This window comes from Parambassis ranga, chromosome 2 (genome assembly GCF_900634625.1).
Source record: "Parambassis ranga chromosome 2, fParRan2.1, whole genome shotgun sequence".
NCBI lineage: Eukaryota > Metazoa > Chordata > Actinopteri > Ambassidae > Parambassis > Parambassis ranga.
In genome coordinates, this window is record NC_041023.1 from 17753842 (window position 1) to 17771419 (window position 17578).

Sequence of the window (17578 nt, forward strand, 5' to 3'; positions counted from 1 at the left end):
TTCACTCTACCAACATGCTTACTGTTTCTTGCCAGCTTTTAAAGATCCTCACTGGGTATTGGATTTGCTGTTTGGCATGAGTTAATTAAAGAGCCTCACCTTGGGCGACCTTTCACACTTCTATCCGACAAGTCTGCCCCAACAGGTTTAGAGGACGACACGTATCATGCTTTTGTGCCATACATGTATTTATTGGATTAATGTAGAAGTAATAATTTGGCAAGATAGCTTTATTTTAGTAAATTGGCTAATCATGGGAGAGCTGTTATCAATAACATGGGCATAATAATAATCAGTTAATGTGACGTTTTGATCTAAACAAAATTTTGATTATGACATCAACATGTAACTGATTATTGTATAGAAGTGAAATGTAAAAAAGCAATTAACTTGTAACAGTCTACAAATGACTTCTTGTTATTAAGGTAATGAGGAGAGTTTACATATTACCTTTAGATTCAATAGTCGGATTAAATCTGATTATGGTCGATGTAGTCAACAGTCATCTGATTAATCTTGTTAATGCTGTTGTGCCAGGTACGTAAATGCGCGCATCTGTCATTGTGCCATGTGCGTAAATGAGCGCACCTGTCTCTGTGCCATGTGCGTAAATGCGCGCACCTGTCTCTGTGGCACGCGCATTATTGTCTTTGATTGTTTAGATGTTTTTAGTTTAGGTTACAGTTTCAATAGATCCAAACTTAAACAAAACTTGACATATCCAGGAAGTATTCCGCCACCAATGAGAAAAGAAGTTGTAGTGATTTGGCTCCACCCATGCCCCAGCCCCTAATGTAAATAGTTGTAACTGTGTTGTTGGGAGTTGCGAGAAAGACAAGGATAAGATTGGCTTAGCAACGCGTTCACTACGATTTAAGACTAAGTTACCTAACAGTGCAAGTGTTCTATTTGTGTAGTCCTCTGTTTAAACGTGTAGGTGTTGTGGAAAGGTGAACACTGTACCGGACGCCGGGAAATTGGGAAACTTTGGCAACTTAGTTTGTTATCATGGATAGCATAAAGGTCGTAAGCAAAGTAAACTATCAAGTTAGATTGTGGGCTATTTAACAGGACTTTGTACTTTTACCACACATTATACTTTATGACTGATCGTGGCTGTCATGTCAGCATCCACGGCGGCAGCCAACTCATCCCAGCAGCGGGTTCAACGCAGCGGCTCCCCTCCAGCTTCATGCTCTTCCTGTAGCAGCAACGCCACCACGGTCCGGTTGCACCCTATCCTCGCCACGGTGCCGTACCAGCTTTTGCGTGGAAATCGGTACAGCCCAACCCGCTCCGCTTCCTCCTCCTTCTCCTCCTCCTCCTTCTTTTCCTCAGTAGCCGGGAGCAACACAGGACCGACGTCGTCCCGTTGCTCCAGTCCCGCCAACCCGGGTGGAAGCGGCTTGGACGGCAGGCTGGTCCCCAGGCAGAGGCTTTCACCGCCGGACGACAAGAACTCACCGGAACACTCTCCCCATCAGCCTGCTTCTATAGGTAACTTCGTTACATAATATAAATTAAGTTCGTCTTAAATGAACGTATCAGATAGCTTGATGCTATATGCTAAGTGTAGACCTGTTTCCTTTAAAGCGACCGCCGCACCAAGCTAGCTTAACAAATCCGGCAATTTAAAGGTTTCAATGAGCAATTAGGGCAATTTTTAAATTAAACAACAAAAATTATTGTGTGTCCAAATAGTCAAATGCGAACCTTATATTCGGCGTAGGTATATTCCGCCGTCAAATATTAAACATAGATACATTTTTAACTTTATCGACGTGTGCCTCAGTTCGCCATCAAGCGCCACGTAGTGTTTTGGAGAGCCAAGCGAATGAAAATAACAAGCGAAGCAGCTCAAAATATAACATTTTTATTCAAATGGTAATAGTTATATTAATAACAGTGGCGCCGAATTGTAACAGGGACAGTCGTCATTTATAAAAAGGCTATAAAAATGGCTTAACGCCTATGTAACACCCTCAGTAACACATAAAATGTAAAATTGCAGAACGGCTGCTAGAATCAATCCTGTCTTTAGCGAGTGTAGAGAGCTGTACCAGGCTAGTTAGCTAGCGTTCTATTTGGGTCATAATACATCTGATGCTTGATGCTAAAAACATCGAGAGGATATACCAACAATCGCCATATTTTCCGTAACCACGTTCTAACTTCAACCACCAAATCATAAATATATTAGCACACCACAGCTTAATAATGCTATATTCGAGCTTGTTACGACGGCTATTTAAACGGAACAATATGACTATTAAGCTAATGCACTTGTTATTACGGGCATTACCCGTGCTGTGATGAGGTAAACATGCCAGTCTGTGGATGTCTGTTTAGTGATGATGCAGCTACTCTTGTCGAAGATAAACATGACTCACTGATCTACATGATACGGATGATTAGCCAGATTTTTCGTTAGCTGCTATGAACACTAGACACGTTATTATTAATTTGCTACATTTATGCTCAATTGTGACTGGGGGAGGTGGAAAAAAACACGTCGTCAGCTGGTAGGTCTGTGGCTCCTATAGCAACATTTGGGCCTAGCAGACACTGAGACATAAACAGAGCCCTCTAGGTAAGCAGGCCAACCTCTGAAACTACATGCACACACAGAAAAAAGAAAGAAAAATACTGTCTTGATGTGCATTGAATAATATGAAGGCCTTTATTATTATTGATGACTATTTGTTATTGCAGTCCAGCCAGTATACTGTACAGCATGTGTCATGGTATTCATGTGAGGAGCCATTACTGCTCTGCTCTGGGTCAGTATATTACAGGCTATTAGCATCTTTTTTTTCCCTGAGATATCATTGCTGGTAGCAGGGGTGTGTTCAGGACATTTGGAAAATGATGCCAATGAAGGGGTGGTGGGGGTGGGATGTATGCATCCATTGTGCAGCCTAAGTGGCAATTAGCATGGCATTTTGGTGCCCTGGCAGCAACTAACTAACTAACACAAACATAGCTTGGGCTCTTTTATTGATGATCTTTGCTAACCAATGACAGTGAATTAGCCAGGAGGCCAGCCTTTAAGAGCCCGACTGGTATCAGTATACCAATATTATATATATTTATATTTGCTTATTACAGATATATATCGGGATATCTATTTTTGCAGAAAGTCTTCACTTAGGTGACATGCTCAGAGTATCATTTGCATACATAACTTTGTCCTTGACAACCATCATGCTTCTCGCGCTTTATGTTTACAACCTTACTCGGTTTTTACATTAAATTAATAGTTGATATATAAACAGTTCCAAACATTTCCCTTCAGAAAAAAAACAGCAGCTATGTTCCTATAGGCTTCACATCCCGACCATGTAGAACAGCCTAACCGAAAAACTACACAAGAAAAGGTAATCGGCGCTAACACAAGCTTAACACTGTGTCACAACAGCAATGCAGGTTATTATAACAAGTCTTTCCCCCAACTTTAATCCGCCTTTTAGCCTATTTTACTCATTATTTTGGATTTCTGTCCTACAAATGATAATTATTTTTAAGGTAAAGCTACTGTACTCTACAGGGCAAAGCCTAATATATAGATATATGTGTTTGTATTGTATTGGCCTTTTATACATATCAATGTATAGTTTTATTAAATATAATTCAGAAAAAGATGCTATATGACATAGTTTGACCTGCTTCATCATTCACAATAATCTCATCAGTGTCTGCAGCACAGTGTTAGCATCACAGCTGAGCAGATGGTGGTGCAGTGAGTCAAACAATGTCTTCATGGGAAGTTGGTTGTAGTAGATTATGAAGTACATTTCTAGAGATTAGTCCCTTTTCAGTATAACTTTATCATAAATCTGTCCCTGACAGCTGCCTAGCATGCTAGTAATTTAGAATACTGACATATTTATCAATACGTTGGGTTCTTCTGCTACATAGATATTAACCACTATACAAACACAGGAGTATTAACTCTGAAAAGGAGGAAAATGCGTAGAAAAACAGAATCCAGTGGATGCAATGCAAACTGAAAGTGGAACACATTCTCCCCACTTCAAGCTTCTAGAAGTAGAAGAGCCTAGGTCATCAGATGCAATAACTATGCCTTCTTTTCAGTAGCGTGTATAGCTTTAGGAAATAATTTTAGCATGTTGTGATTGGTTGGCTTGTTGGGAGTTTACCAATGGCATGCCTGTAGTTCCATAGTTTTATGGTGATTTCCCAGTGCATTAGATACAGAAGTATGTCTGTCATGACCCATTTTGTGCATGCTGCAGATGTGTAAACCTCAATCTAATTGACTGTACCTAACAGTACTTTGTTTCTCAGCAATCACTACATAGGTGTCAAAAAGAAATGAGATGTAAAACCTGAAAAAAATTTTAAATTGATCCTTCTGAATAATGCATGAGCCTCCGGAGAGAGAGTTTTCCCTGCGGTTTGAGGCGGTCACATGATTCAAACACTTGCTGGATGACCTTGTTATCCTGCAGAGGCTTTTAACCAAATGTAAGAATTAACCGAACACAACTGTAACTTACACGGCAATACATACACACACACACACACACACACACTGTGGTTGCTCACAGCTTTATTCATGGAAAGCGGTCTGCACAGAATGGCCCACTTTGTTCTAATGTTTGTTATAGGCAAGCAGATGTTATAGTGGAGACCTGTTGCCCTTCAGGGTAAAATCCCACACATATCTTGGAAGCATGCTAACCAACACCCTGCACAATAATCCAAACTTTATTTGTTAGCTTTTAAAGCAGTGTGGCAATAGCTCCATATTGCACTCTCTCTGTGTCATGTAAGCTCACATCAACAGGAAGTAGTAGGCCTATTGTAGGTTGAGCTGTAACCCAAATGGGTTTATGAACGGTTGAACTTCTTGCTCAAGCTCTATATGCCAGTAAACTTGAAAACAATGAGGTTGACTGTGAGAGTCGGTTTATCAATTATGAGTAATGTCAAGCCAAAGCTATCGGTGTCTGTCTTTTTAACATTTAGATTAAATAATACTCACTGCATCAGAATGTCAAACTGTATAGACAATCTAAAATATCCAACTGAACCAGACAAATACACAGGTTTACAACCTGCTTGGTACAAAAAGCAGTTTTGGTCCAAGTGTCACTTAAGCCTCAGCTCCATTCATGCTCCACCTCTTTGCCTATATGTGGATTAACTGAGATTTTAGGCAGACTGTGGCACTTCTGTGACTGTGGCAATCTGTTCTATCTCTTCTGTCAATGACTCTTAGTCCATTATCTTGGTTCAATATTGTTCAATATGTTTTGTTGGAACGCATACATGTCCGGCTTTAATAATAATAATAATAAAAATCCCCAACAGACAGAGCATTGATTATTGTGGATGTTGCCGAAATGTCACTGCTATTTTGCTCCTTCTAGGTAAAGATTTTTATTTCATTTCATTTTCATTTTCACAGACTATCGTTTCAAATAATTTGAAAACCCATCTGTACAGAAATGCTTTGTTTGATGACCATATTACAGCATAGTAGCAGCAACTCTGAAAGATACCGAGCCCCCTGCTAGATCCAACTCCATTGATCTCTCTTGGTTCACTGTGTCAAATCCTGTGTACACTGTACATTTTGATTCCCTTCTTTCTACCACGTTGCTGAGCTACTTAACATAGTTGCAAGAACACAGCCAAGTCTTAATCTGGTCCTTTGAGTGTACCTGTAATCCCGTGGATTTATTGAAAGTGGCCGGGCTCTCTTCCTTTTTTAATAGGATTTGCTATTGTTGGAGCAGAGGCCAAAAAATCCGATTAAAACAGGAACAGTGAGCGAAAAGCATCACATATGAACACGCATAGGGTTGGTCAATATGTTACCACTGTAGGTCAAGGTTAAGCTGTCATCGGTTAAAGTGAAGTTCATGTATTAGTTTGCAAAGGAATTTGGACTGACTACCTCTAACGTGCACACACACACACACACACACACACACACACACACACAGAGGATACATTAACCTCAATTAGACAGTTACAGAGAATCTGATATCTCACTAGATAAATTATGGAATGCATTTCTTAAACCCGTCTGTCAGGTCATCTTCATAGAGCCCATTTGTCTTCCCGTGTTTCTGTTTTTCATTTCCTGATGTGTACTCTAGACAGAGATGTGGGCTTAATAAAGTTGAACACAGTCTTTGTAAGGCTTGAAGGCAAGCTGGGTGTAAACACAAGTGTGTCTGATGTGACAACACACTACTGGTCTGATCAGAAAGATGTACTGTCAGGCGTAACACGTGCTGTGTCCCAGTTCCTCAGTGTCTTCCCGAGGTCGGTGTGTTAAGGGAGATATTTATATGAGCTGCAATCAGGCCAAGGCTAACAGAGAAGCGCCTCACCAGCCGATGATTTGTTTAAGTAAAACATATGACAAAAACAAAAGAATTGCACATTTAGGTGATAGTCCACTGACTTAATGCTGCTCTCTTTCTTGTCTTTAATCTGTGCAGTTGAAAGGACAAAGTCACAGCAGGTGCAGGGCTCAGGGTTCATTCGGCGGACTTCCTCCCTGGGCACAATCACCGGGCCCTACCTCAGTGGGCATTGGCCTCGTGACCTCAATGTGCACCACTCATCTTGTATGAAAGATAAGTCTACACAGGTGAGCAAAGCCCACACACGCCTTTTTTTGTCCAGTCCCCTGCAGGGATAAAACCATGTGGCATTTTGTTGACATTGGGAAGAGAAGGCAGGTTTTAGGGTGGGATGTTGGTGGGATAACCGTATGTACTAAACAAAAGGAGGATTTAGGGCTGCGCTAACAATGGCTCCATTGTTACTAATAGGGTGGAACAGAATACAAATAAACAGTAAAACCTTTTTGTAAATTAGGACTTTTGCTTATTGAGTATTTTAACTGTAAGAGTTGTTGTGTCCGTCAACACAGTGAATGGCTACAATGAAACAGTGCAGTAAATTGGAATTAGGACTGCAGTTAACCGCCATTGTTATTGATGGTAATTCTGTAATTTTAAGAAACAATTTAATTGACTAATTGGCATATAAATCACAGTTAATCAATGGCTCTAATTTAGCTATCAGCTATTCACTTTATCTAGCTTGTTTTAGGCATGTTGGAACTAATAGTAATAATAATAATAAATATAAGAAAGATGACTGCTTAAAATGACTGAGGAAATGGAAGATAGAAAAAAATAGAAGAACTTTCTTTGCTGTTGTTATGACTTCGGTGGCCATACCTCATGACAGAGGAGTGCAGTCTCTGATGTTTAATTCACAGTTGACGAGACTCTGATCTCAAATTTTTTGATTTCATCTTTATGGGTCACATATCTATGAATGTTTTTGAAGCTAAATATATCCGAGTAGGGCAGCAACATTGAATTCTATGAAATATATGCACACAATTTTGTGGTATCATTGACCTTATGTTGTGCCCACATTTTCCTGTCCTGTGATATTGTCGTCATGCTGTTCAATCACACATACCCACCCCCGCAAATCACGCTCCATACATTCATTCATTTTTTTTTCTCAGCCTGTGTGACATTTACCACCTACACATCTACAGAGCTTCAAAAGCCAGATGACCTCTTTGCTCTTAGTGTACAGTTGATTATTAAACTGATGGGGTGTGCATAAAGGTGTGATTGTGGAAGTCTGGTGGCACAGTACCTGACAGATTTTTCTGGACTGATATAGAGTTCAACATTTTTCATAGACAGTTAAGAGACTATGAACATTTTAGGGCTTTCTTTCTTTTAATTTTTTTTATTCCCCCACTAACACCAAATACTACCAGGATCAATATTTTTATCCCCTTTAAGATCTTTCCTCTGTTTAGCCATAGTACAAATCAATGTTATCAATGATATTATGTAGTTCAAGCTTTAACTTAGTGACTGTGTAGGCATCTGATTTGCACTGAAAAGTGAGGATTGGTATCTTACAGCACAAGTACCCAGTATAACAAGTAATATTTTGTTTTAACACTTGTGAAAGCATCATGGCAAAAGTGAAAGAAATAAGTTCATACAAGTTTATGAAAGAGCTTCAAAGAGATTTTTATGAAGAAGTTCAAAGAGAGTCAAACAGAACACGACTGACACACAACAGGAAGAGAAACAGGTGCAAACTAGTGAGAGAAGAGGAAGAAAGAGAGAAAGAGATTTCTTTAAAGATACATATTTTTTTGATCAATGACTCAATGTTTTCGGTGATGCTGAATCACATGTACCCAGCTAAGGTGTTCCTTAGGGTCCTATTGTGGGACCTTTTTTTTTCTTTGACATTATAAACAAGGCCAAAGTGAAGAAAATAATATGTGAGCATAGTAGGTGCGCTGACAGTAATGTGTCTTTTCAGACTCCTGGATGTTGGAGTGACGAAACAGGAGAAAAGGGGAGCACCCACCAGCGCTCTGTGTCCTGGGGCGGCGCCGACCAGCTCAAAGAGGCATGACAGCAACATCCCACACAAACACACTCAGCATATAAATGCACAGATGCTTCATAGGCTATGCTAATCAGAAATAGTAAACACAGTGAAGAGATAATAAGGAATTTACTTGTTTCATAGAATTAAATTAACTTAGTTAATGAGCCTACACTTGTCTATTTTGTGTTGCTCACAGTCTACCACATGCCTTTGATTCAGTATGAGTTTAGCTCAGAAAGCTAATTCTCCCATAAAGCTTAATAATGGATTTAACTGAACTCTAACGTCTGGGAAATGTTTTTGTATTTATGCTCAGCTTTATCCTTACGGTGTAAAAGCAAGTGACTGAACCTTTTAAGACACAGCTTTCTTTATGCTACTATCACTGAGACACAGTCACTTCACTCAGCTGTTCCTCCTTTCACTAATTGTCAGACTACTAGCAGCAATTGGCTGGACCTCTGTTGGACTGAGGTCAACACACACACACACTTGTTAATTTAAGTGTTTGAGTCATAAAAAAAACCCATCAAATCCAAATTATTTTGGCATGCACACTATTTACAAACACAAGGAAAGAATATTGAATAACATAAAAAACAATATTTTTATTTTCAAGTCTGCATAAGATGGGGTGATAAATTGCACATTTCTTTGCTTGGGCTTTTCTTTTTGGTGAATGAAATTACTGCAACGTGCACAATATGGCCTCTAGCTGCTGTGAACACAGACAATATCAAGAAAGATGGACACTGCTACTAGTGTTTCAGTGGAAGTGCTACCTGCCTGATGGGCAAAGAAAAAGTCATCATCTTAAACCAAGCACCATTAGTAAACAAAGCACAGAGAATGTGTTCAAGTGGCAGCGTGATGAGAGGAAAAACTGAGCTACACACCTACAGATGGGGCTAAAATCTCAGCAAAACAAGTGGGTTTAAAAATAGACTGCTGTCTAAATCAATATGTTGTCAATGAAAAAAATAAAAAAATCTGAAATACTGCACTTCCTTGTAGCTCTGAAATGGCCCAAATATAGCCTTTTTACACAGAGTCTGCATTAAAAAACATTGATTCAGTAGAGGTACTTCATAGGCTATCCCAATTAAGAAGTACTAAACACAGTGAAGAAACAATGAGGATTTTATTTGTTTAAAAAAATCACAGCAACTTGTGTGACACTGTCTACTTTGTGCTGCTGAGAGCACACATGCCTTTGATTCAGTATGAGCTAAGAAAGCTCATTTGCTGTTCTCCAATAAAGCTTCATACTGGACTTAACTGAGTTCTTAAAAAACATTTTTGTTCTATCCTTATGGAGTAACTGTGAGCATGAAAGATCATAGCAAGTGACTGAACCTTCAGAGACACAGCTGTATTTATGCTACTATCACCGAGACAGTCACTGCACTCAGCTGTTCCTCCTTTTACTAATTAACAGACTACTAGCAGCAATTGGCTGGACCTGTTGGACTGAGGTCCACACACACACACATACACACACACTTGTGTCCCTTGGCACAGTATTTATAAGCACAATAAAAGAGGAGAATATTAAATAACAAAATAAAAAATAATTAAAGTAATACAGATAGTTTCAAGAAAGATGAACACTGCAGTATTTCTTATGAGGGATGACAACACCAGCAGTGTGGCCCAAATATGAGGGATCACATAATAGCCTTCTCACACAGAGCCTGCATTGATAAACATTGATTGTTGTGTTTCTATAGCAAAGACCAGGCCAAGCCAGTGTCAGGGGAACATGTATGGACATGTTCTGGGGCGATATAAATTCCTTCACCTCTCTGCCAGATACACAGACGCCAGCAAGGTTCATACGGATACACAGTTAAACAAAAGCAGCACCTCCATTGTTTGTGTTTCCCCCCACTAGAATTGGCAGCATCACAGTATAAATAGCATTCGCTTATACAGGAGGTGACGCTGGCGTTATTCCCCAGAGCTGGCAGCTCTACCAGGAACACTGACATCTAGTGGGCTTTTGTTGGCACTGCAGAGACAGTGGAGGAAGATTTATTCAATTATTTAAATAAATATAATGTAATACTTTTATATAACTTTATAACTTTCTGATAGTTTAAAAGACTTTTTTTTGTTTGACCCCATCAGATAACGAAGCTCCGGCAGCAGCTCGTGCGTGGCAAACAGGGAGGACGCCACAATAAGGACAAAGAAGGACTCTCTCCCCTTCAGTACAACAGCATCACCTGCACAGCCCCAACCAGCAGCACCAACCACACTTCCACTGCGGCCAGCCACGTTCAGGTATCCTTTTCAACACCCTGAAAACCTGCATGCACGTTTTAAATGCACCCAAAAGATATAAACAATAATCATGTGTTTGACACCTTTTGGTATGTGTGTGTGTACCGCAGCAGTTTTCCATGTCGAAGTCGGCTCAGATGCCGCTGTCCAACATCACAGTGCCAAAGCCCTCCATCTCCAGGGTGCCCAGCAGCATGGAAGGCATCAACCACGAGCTGGAGAAGGTCTTCATCAAAGACAATGGAGAGAAGGAGGAGCTGAAGGTCTGCAAGTCACACCTGTGTGTGTGTGTGTCTCAGCTCTGTATGTCTCAGCTTTGATTGTATCCTGTCCTATTTGCAGTCCCTGGAGGTTCCAGATGGACGACGGGCACCCTTCCCTCCACAGCAGCGTAGCAGCAGCACCCGCAGCGTGGACACCCAGACTCCATCGGCCCCCGGCCGGTCCAGCAGCTGTTCCAGCCTGTCGCCGTGCCCCTCGCCAGCCTGCCCGCCAGGGTCACATGACGGCAGCCCTTACTCCACAGAGGATCTACTGTACGACCGAGATAAAGGTAAGGAATGTCAAATTCTTGCTAGTCGCTAGGAGGTCACAGGGTTCAAGTCCAATCCTGACCGCAGAATTCTGGTGAATCATGGAAAAGACTGCAGTTTTAGAAAGGAATGCCACAAATGAAATTTAAAATCCCACAACAGAGTTCATTTTATAGCCTTCACTCTATAAAGGAGGTTAGCTATGTTTCAACCCTGAAGAAGAATGTGAGCTTGTGACTGCATTGAACCAGCATGCTTCCATGGGCTGTGCCTTGCTATTACAAGAAGCAATGTGGCACCAAGAGTGCACCAAATCCGTAGACAGACCACATAAATCCTAGTTTGTAGGTGGTGACCAGCTACTTTATGTGTCCATCAGTCCTATTCATTTCCTTCACTTTGTGGAAAAAACAAACAAACAAATAAATAGATAAATAAAAGTTCACTTGATTAAAATATGATGGTCACTTGTAGCTCTAATGAAAGAACTCCTACTGGAATTGTGTCAACATTTCACACTTATCTCTGTCAGCATGACTGAAGATAACCACATACAGAGAGTGTTACCACAATCATGACAGACAATCATGTAAACTGCATCTTGACTACTAGGTGCATGAACACACGAAGGAGAAACTCCTATCTAGAACATAAATCTCTTCTAGTAGATAAAAAAAACTTAAAGTAGTTAAGACAGACTAAGATATATGAAACAAAAGGGGGAGCTTTATGAAAATGCAATCCAAAAACAAAAAGATCAAAGTTTAAACAAAAAGATCCAAAAATAGAAGAGAAACAAAGACCTCAAACACAGACTGACAACACAGAAGTCACAGAAGAAGAAATACACAATACATGTTGTTAGCATGCTAACTTTAGTAGATTTGTCTCTAACAGCAGATCATGTAGTTGTTGTTGGATACTTTCTTCTCTTGTTAGATTAGATAGCACATTAGTTCACCAGACCATCTTGTCCTATGCACACCTAGCCGGTTAGCATGTTAAATTCATCATATATGAAAATGTCATAGCTGTTGATGCTGTGGATAATATTATTTAAAATTAGACATTTTCAGTTTCAAGATTGTTTATGAAATCTAAGATGTTATTAGCTGCCACTCCATTCTGACCTCTGTGACACTTTCTTTGTCAGAATAGCTAGAGGACAAATAGTCTTTCATTTAATCAGCAATGTCTCTGATTAGTAAGTAATTCATTCGACCACCCACAGATCTGCACACCAAGTGTGTTCAATTATTGAAAAAATTATAAAGCTGCTTCTGGAAACAGTATTTCAGTAAGTGCTAAAGAGAAAAATGGACTCTGCACCACAACATAAGGTGTAATGTGTGTCTGTATCTCTGTGTTCAGACAGTGGAAGCAGCTCACCACTGCCGAAGTTCGCCTCCTCGCCCAAACCCAACAACAGCTACATGTTCAAGCGCGAGCCGCCAGAGGGCTGTGAGAAGATAAAAGCCTTCGAGGAGATGAGGTATAGACCGTTTGGTACTATTTCCACACCTGTCTGCCGCCTCTGGAATGTGCACCCCTCACTTTGCCTCTCACTGTTTCTCCGCAGCTCCAGGCAGTCCACGTCCGCGTCCGTCCCCCTCTTCTCCTGCCCCGACAAAAACAAGGTCAACTTCATCCCGACAGGCTCGGCATTCTGTCCCGTCAAACTCCCCGGCTCGCTTCACCTCACCCCGGCGTCGGAGCCCGAAGAGGACGAGGACGGCGCGGAGCCCCAGGGGGCCGCAGCATTCTACGGCGCCCCCACTCAGGTCTCCACGAGCACCAGCACAGACGACCCTCCAGAGGAACCCGGCTCAACCTCAGAGACTGCAGAGCCTCAGACAGACAGCCTGGCCACCAGCTAGACCTGAGCAGAGCTGGCCTCTGGCTCCGGGATCCACGCTAGCGACCACCACCAACCACCACCACCGCCGCCCCACCACCACTGACTTGCCCTACCGACACCTCCTCTCTGCTCTGCCAGGGCGGGAGCCTCCGTCTCTCTGTGCTGAACCCTTCGACCCACCCCTCCACCTTCTATCTTTGCATGACGTAGCAACAATGTCCCAAATATCCACCACCGCCGCCGCCACAAAAGACTCGCCACCTTAACGTTCTGTCCTGTTGTTGGCAAGGGAAAGACCCTGATGGTTAAAGGTATCATATGCAGGCATCACAGGGGATGAATGGAAGGGGGGGGGGGCATGCATTTTAAACTGGTAGTATATTTGATTAAATTATGTGTTGTGTTCTGTTTCAACATTCACAGTATGAATAAGCTCTCTAAACATACATATAAATATATATATATATATATAAAAATACATATACACATATAGCTCTATATGAAAAAGAAAGAAAATGCTCATTTTAAAAAACAAAAAAAAAAACAAATCCAAAACTGTGTATTGCTGTGTTAATGTACCAAAAGAGGAGGAACAGCTGTACTTATTCAGGATTATGTTTACACTATCCAGGTCACATTTACAGTTAAAAAAAAAACCCTGCAAAAATTTGGGCAAAGAAAAAGGAGGTAAAAGAATATGGCCTTACTTCAGGTACTTCACAATCAAGAGTCTATATTCTCAGGTAATTTGGAATGTATGTCCATATACAAAAATATCTGCAGATACAGATTCACTTGTCATTTATTATTCCTAGGTTTTTTGTTTTTTTTACCTCATCACTGAGACTAGACCTGTGATAGTGGTCGCAGAGGGTAAAAGGGTCGGGGGGGGGGGGGTGAAAGACCACATGCACACTGTGACTGATGGCGTCCGTGTGTAATCTGATGATGGCGTACAGTGGTTTTCTTGTTGTTTAAGCTCCTGTGATAATGGTCAGCAGAACCAGAAGTGGTTGAGTGCAGTGCAATCAGGCTTTTTTTGGGGGTGGGGGGGTTGTTTCACAGAGGCAGACTGGAGGTGTAGTTGTACAAATGTTTGAATCCTGACATCATACTGGAATGATCTCCTAATCTCCACGATTTACATGTCCACGTCTGTTCAGGGCAGCCATACATCTATTTATAATGTATATTTTCACAACAAATCATGGGCCGCGTGACATTATTCTATGTCTGTATGGGCCAAGCTATCAAAAAGTTGTACAATTTGTGCTGACGGACACCAATTGTTCATAACTGGAATGCAGTCTCACAGTAAGAGATTGTATATTTTGCATAAATAATAATTATAATATGAGAAATGAACCAGTATCAAATAGATAAACAGCTCTGCATTAGCATTCCTTCAACACTACAAGTTCAATCAGCCAACTCTTTCGTTTAATTTCACTGTATTAAAGGCTTGATTTGCTCTGTAATTTTGGTATATTGCTAACATTTTATGTAATAATACTGTGAAGGGTTAAAGAAGTCATAATTATAGGTCAAGGAAAAGTTTGATATTTTAAGAATGAAAACATCTTACTAATTAGCCACCATAAATTAGCAAAAGCTGCTTTAAATCGTATCAGAAATATAAACATGATTAATGTTTGTACAGTCTTCATCTCCAGTCTGCATCCGGTGGATTATCCAGCTTCAGACCTGTCCTGATATTCCAGATCTTATTCCATTAAAGCATTCCATGAGATGTTAGCATCGTGACATACGCGAGGGCCCCCCTGATGAATCATTCCTGAAATGTCTCTCAAGCCTTTTGATTCGTCAGTGCTGAGAGATTTATGGCTGCAGATTTTTTATTTTTTGTTATTTAAAAAGGATCATGCTGGCCCGCCTCCCTCTCACTCCTCTGTGGTAGGCTAATACCGCTAAACATTCCCAACATCTCATGTATTACATGTATTACCCTCTTACAGGCTCGTTACCCGCATCAAACATGTACCCAAGTGTAAATGCATTTTCATCGGGAAGAGTGAAACATAATCCACTTTTATTTTGATATCTGGTGTGCTTGTGAGATCCCTGCATTGATTCAGAATTTTGTATATATGTGGCTTTTAAATGAGGCTCAATTGCAATGTTGTGGTTTCTAAAGACGTTTCAAGCACCTTACCAAGAGTTATAGCTTTCCCAATGTCCCGCATATACTTGGCATTGGTAAACTAGATGTGTGCAATAATAGGAAAAACAAAAAAAAACTAAGAAAAAAAAAAAAGGTGTTGTCCTCCCAGATGTTGCCCCGTTCTTTGACACGAGCATCTCATCTTGCATTCCTTTGGTTTTGAGCATGGAGGCTGGATCAGCAAAAGTAGTTTGTTGTTGCTAAAGCCATCAACCGATAACAAAACCAGCACTGAGAGTGACCAGAGCACATCACTGGCAGGTCAGAGTGTTCGTCAACTCACACACACACATGAAACTCCCCGTGTAAACCTGCAGTGTCAAAGTTCATGCACAATGGCAATAAAAACAAATCTTGGTTGTTTTGTCCACTTTTTAGTGTATGTACATGAGTGAGCGCCTCTACTACTACTACTACTACTGATCCCACAGCAGGTTCTAACCGAGTCCTTGTCTGTGGCAATAAACACTGTAATAATAATAATTTACTTAAAATAATATTTTAATATTTTATTTTATTTTAGTTTTTATATTTTTTATGCTGTGCTAAACAAATTATATATTATTATATATTATTATATTATATAATATATATATTATATTATTATATCTATTGCAAACACACTAGAACTCATCTACAAATTGCAAGTTACAACAAAAATACAAACACATTCAACTAAATTTAAAAATAGGAAAAATATTTCTATTCTTTATTTTACAAATAATAAACAAATATAGTGTTTTTCATTTTTTTAATTTATTCAAAAATTAAATATTTCATTTTTTAAACATATTTTAAAACAAAATAGATTTTATTTTTAATAAATCGTTCTATTTATTCTTTATTTTACAAATATAATAAATAATAATAATATAATAATAAATATTTTGTTGTGATGCATAAGTCCAATTCATTTTAGTGTTTTTCATTTTTTTATTTAATAAAAACTTTAATCTTTATTTAATATGATTATTATTATTTACTATTATTATTTTTTTTTTTAAATAACTATTTATTTTTTTAATAAATTAAAAAAAAACATTATTTATTTGTTTTTTGTATTATTTATTTGGACTATGCCAAAATTAGGTATTGTGGGTTATGTTGCTACCTTCAATCCTCACCCTACCAGGAATGTATAGACTTTGTAGTGTATGCTAAGTGTTGAGCTAAATGCTAGATCCCACATGATACCACTGCCATGAAGTCAAACCTGAGTTCCCCTCCGCTTATAATCAGACACTTTGCAGGGAGGGGACACGAAGCTAATCAGGAGGAAGCTTCTCACACAGCATCTGTTTTAATAGGTAAGGATGCAATTTACATGAACACCAATGAGACCAGAGACCAGACCTGACTGCAGCTCAGTCATGTGGCACAGCTTTCTCTGTTGTGTGGTGGTTGTGGGTGTAAAGTAGGCAAAACATTGTGTTTGCATACGGCAAAGTGAAAGTGGCTGTAGTAGTTACGTCCTGGTACAGTGGTACATACTGTGTTACAATGTCCACACTTGTACATGCACTAATATTCAACAGAGCTTCCTATAAACACATCATTTAAATACAGTGAATAAATTGCACAGTCAGTAAAATATTTGGCAAGCTCTGTGCAAAGCATCATGGGTAAGAAGCTTGTAAAAAGCACAAAAACTGCTGAGTTAGTGCCAACATTAGCTTTTTATTTTATATTACAAAAAATAGTGACAATAACCTCCAGTGAAGGTAAAAAAAATTGTCATGCAGGTTTTCATCCAGCAGATGGCAATAGAACACCACAATACATCTGTATGCTGAAGCTGGGCTCCTGATCAAAGTAAGATGTCCTCACAGTTTTTGTTAAATAATAAAAAGAAGAAAGAATGTATAAATGGATAAAACAGGTGTGTTTATGTCATAGTTCAGAGCACTACCTGTCACACATTACAGGTGCAGCACCTTTAAAATTCACACCGTGCCATGCTGATGATGATGATGATGATGGAACAGGAAATGGAAAAAATATTTTCAGATTGTCTCAGAAGGAAAAAAAAAGCATTATTGGAACAATTTCAACTGCTAATCGGCTTTGTCACAAACTCAATTCTCTGTGCTAATCTCAACCTCCCAGCACCATCCTAACTGGGCACATAGAACAAAAGGTAAGACTCTTTTAAAATCAAATTACGATGTAAAAAACACAACAACAAAAAAAAAAGCCTCTTGTAATCCTCTGTTTCCTAGCCTTCTTAGCAACGCTGCTGTTTCTCCAAAAATGCTAATCCCTGTTTATCAAAGAGGAAAGATAATGAAATAC

At 39.7% G+C, this 17578-nt stretch overlaps 1 protein-coding gene across 2 annotated transcripts; it reads left to right on the forward strand.

Annotated features, from left to right (window-relative positions):
- Positions 1-830: 830 nt before the first annotated feature.
- Positions 831-15656, forward strand: glcci1a (glucocorticoid induced 1a). 2 transcript variants are annotated; one of them, XM_028399948.1, is made up of 8 exons: positions 831-1497; positions 6480-6631; positions 8356-8445; positions 10558-10713; positions 10824-10976; positions 11056-11266; positions 12618-12738; positions 12826-15656. In XM_028399948.1, exons 1-8 carry the CDS (start codon positions 1122-1124, stop codon positions 13121-13123), a joined length of 1557 nt encoding a protein of 518 aa, XP_028255749.1. In that variant the 5' UTR covers positions 831-1121; the 3' UTR covers positions 13124-15656. The 2 variants fall into 2 exon arrangements, with proteins under 2 accessions (XP_028255749.1, XP_028255750.1); XM_028399949.1 differs by having other exon boundaries at positions 10827-10976.
- Positions 15657-17578: the final 1922 nt, after the last annotated feature.

Excerpts from the sequence above, each read along its gene's own strand:
- glcci1a (XM_028399948.1), top strand. The coding sequence starts at position 1,122 with ATGTCAGCATCCACGGCGGCAGCCAACTCATCCCAGCAGCGGGTTCAA. Across the intron at positions 1,498-6,479 it reads CCATCAGCCTGCTTCTATAG|TTGAAAGGACAAAGTCACAG; the intron begins GTAACTTCGTTA and ends TAATCTGTGCAG. Across the intron at positions 12,739-12,825 it reads AAAGCCTTCGAGGAGATGAG|CTCCAGGCAGTCCACGTCCG; the intron begins GTATAGACCGTT and ends GTTTCTCCGCAG.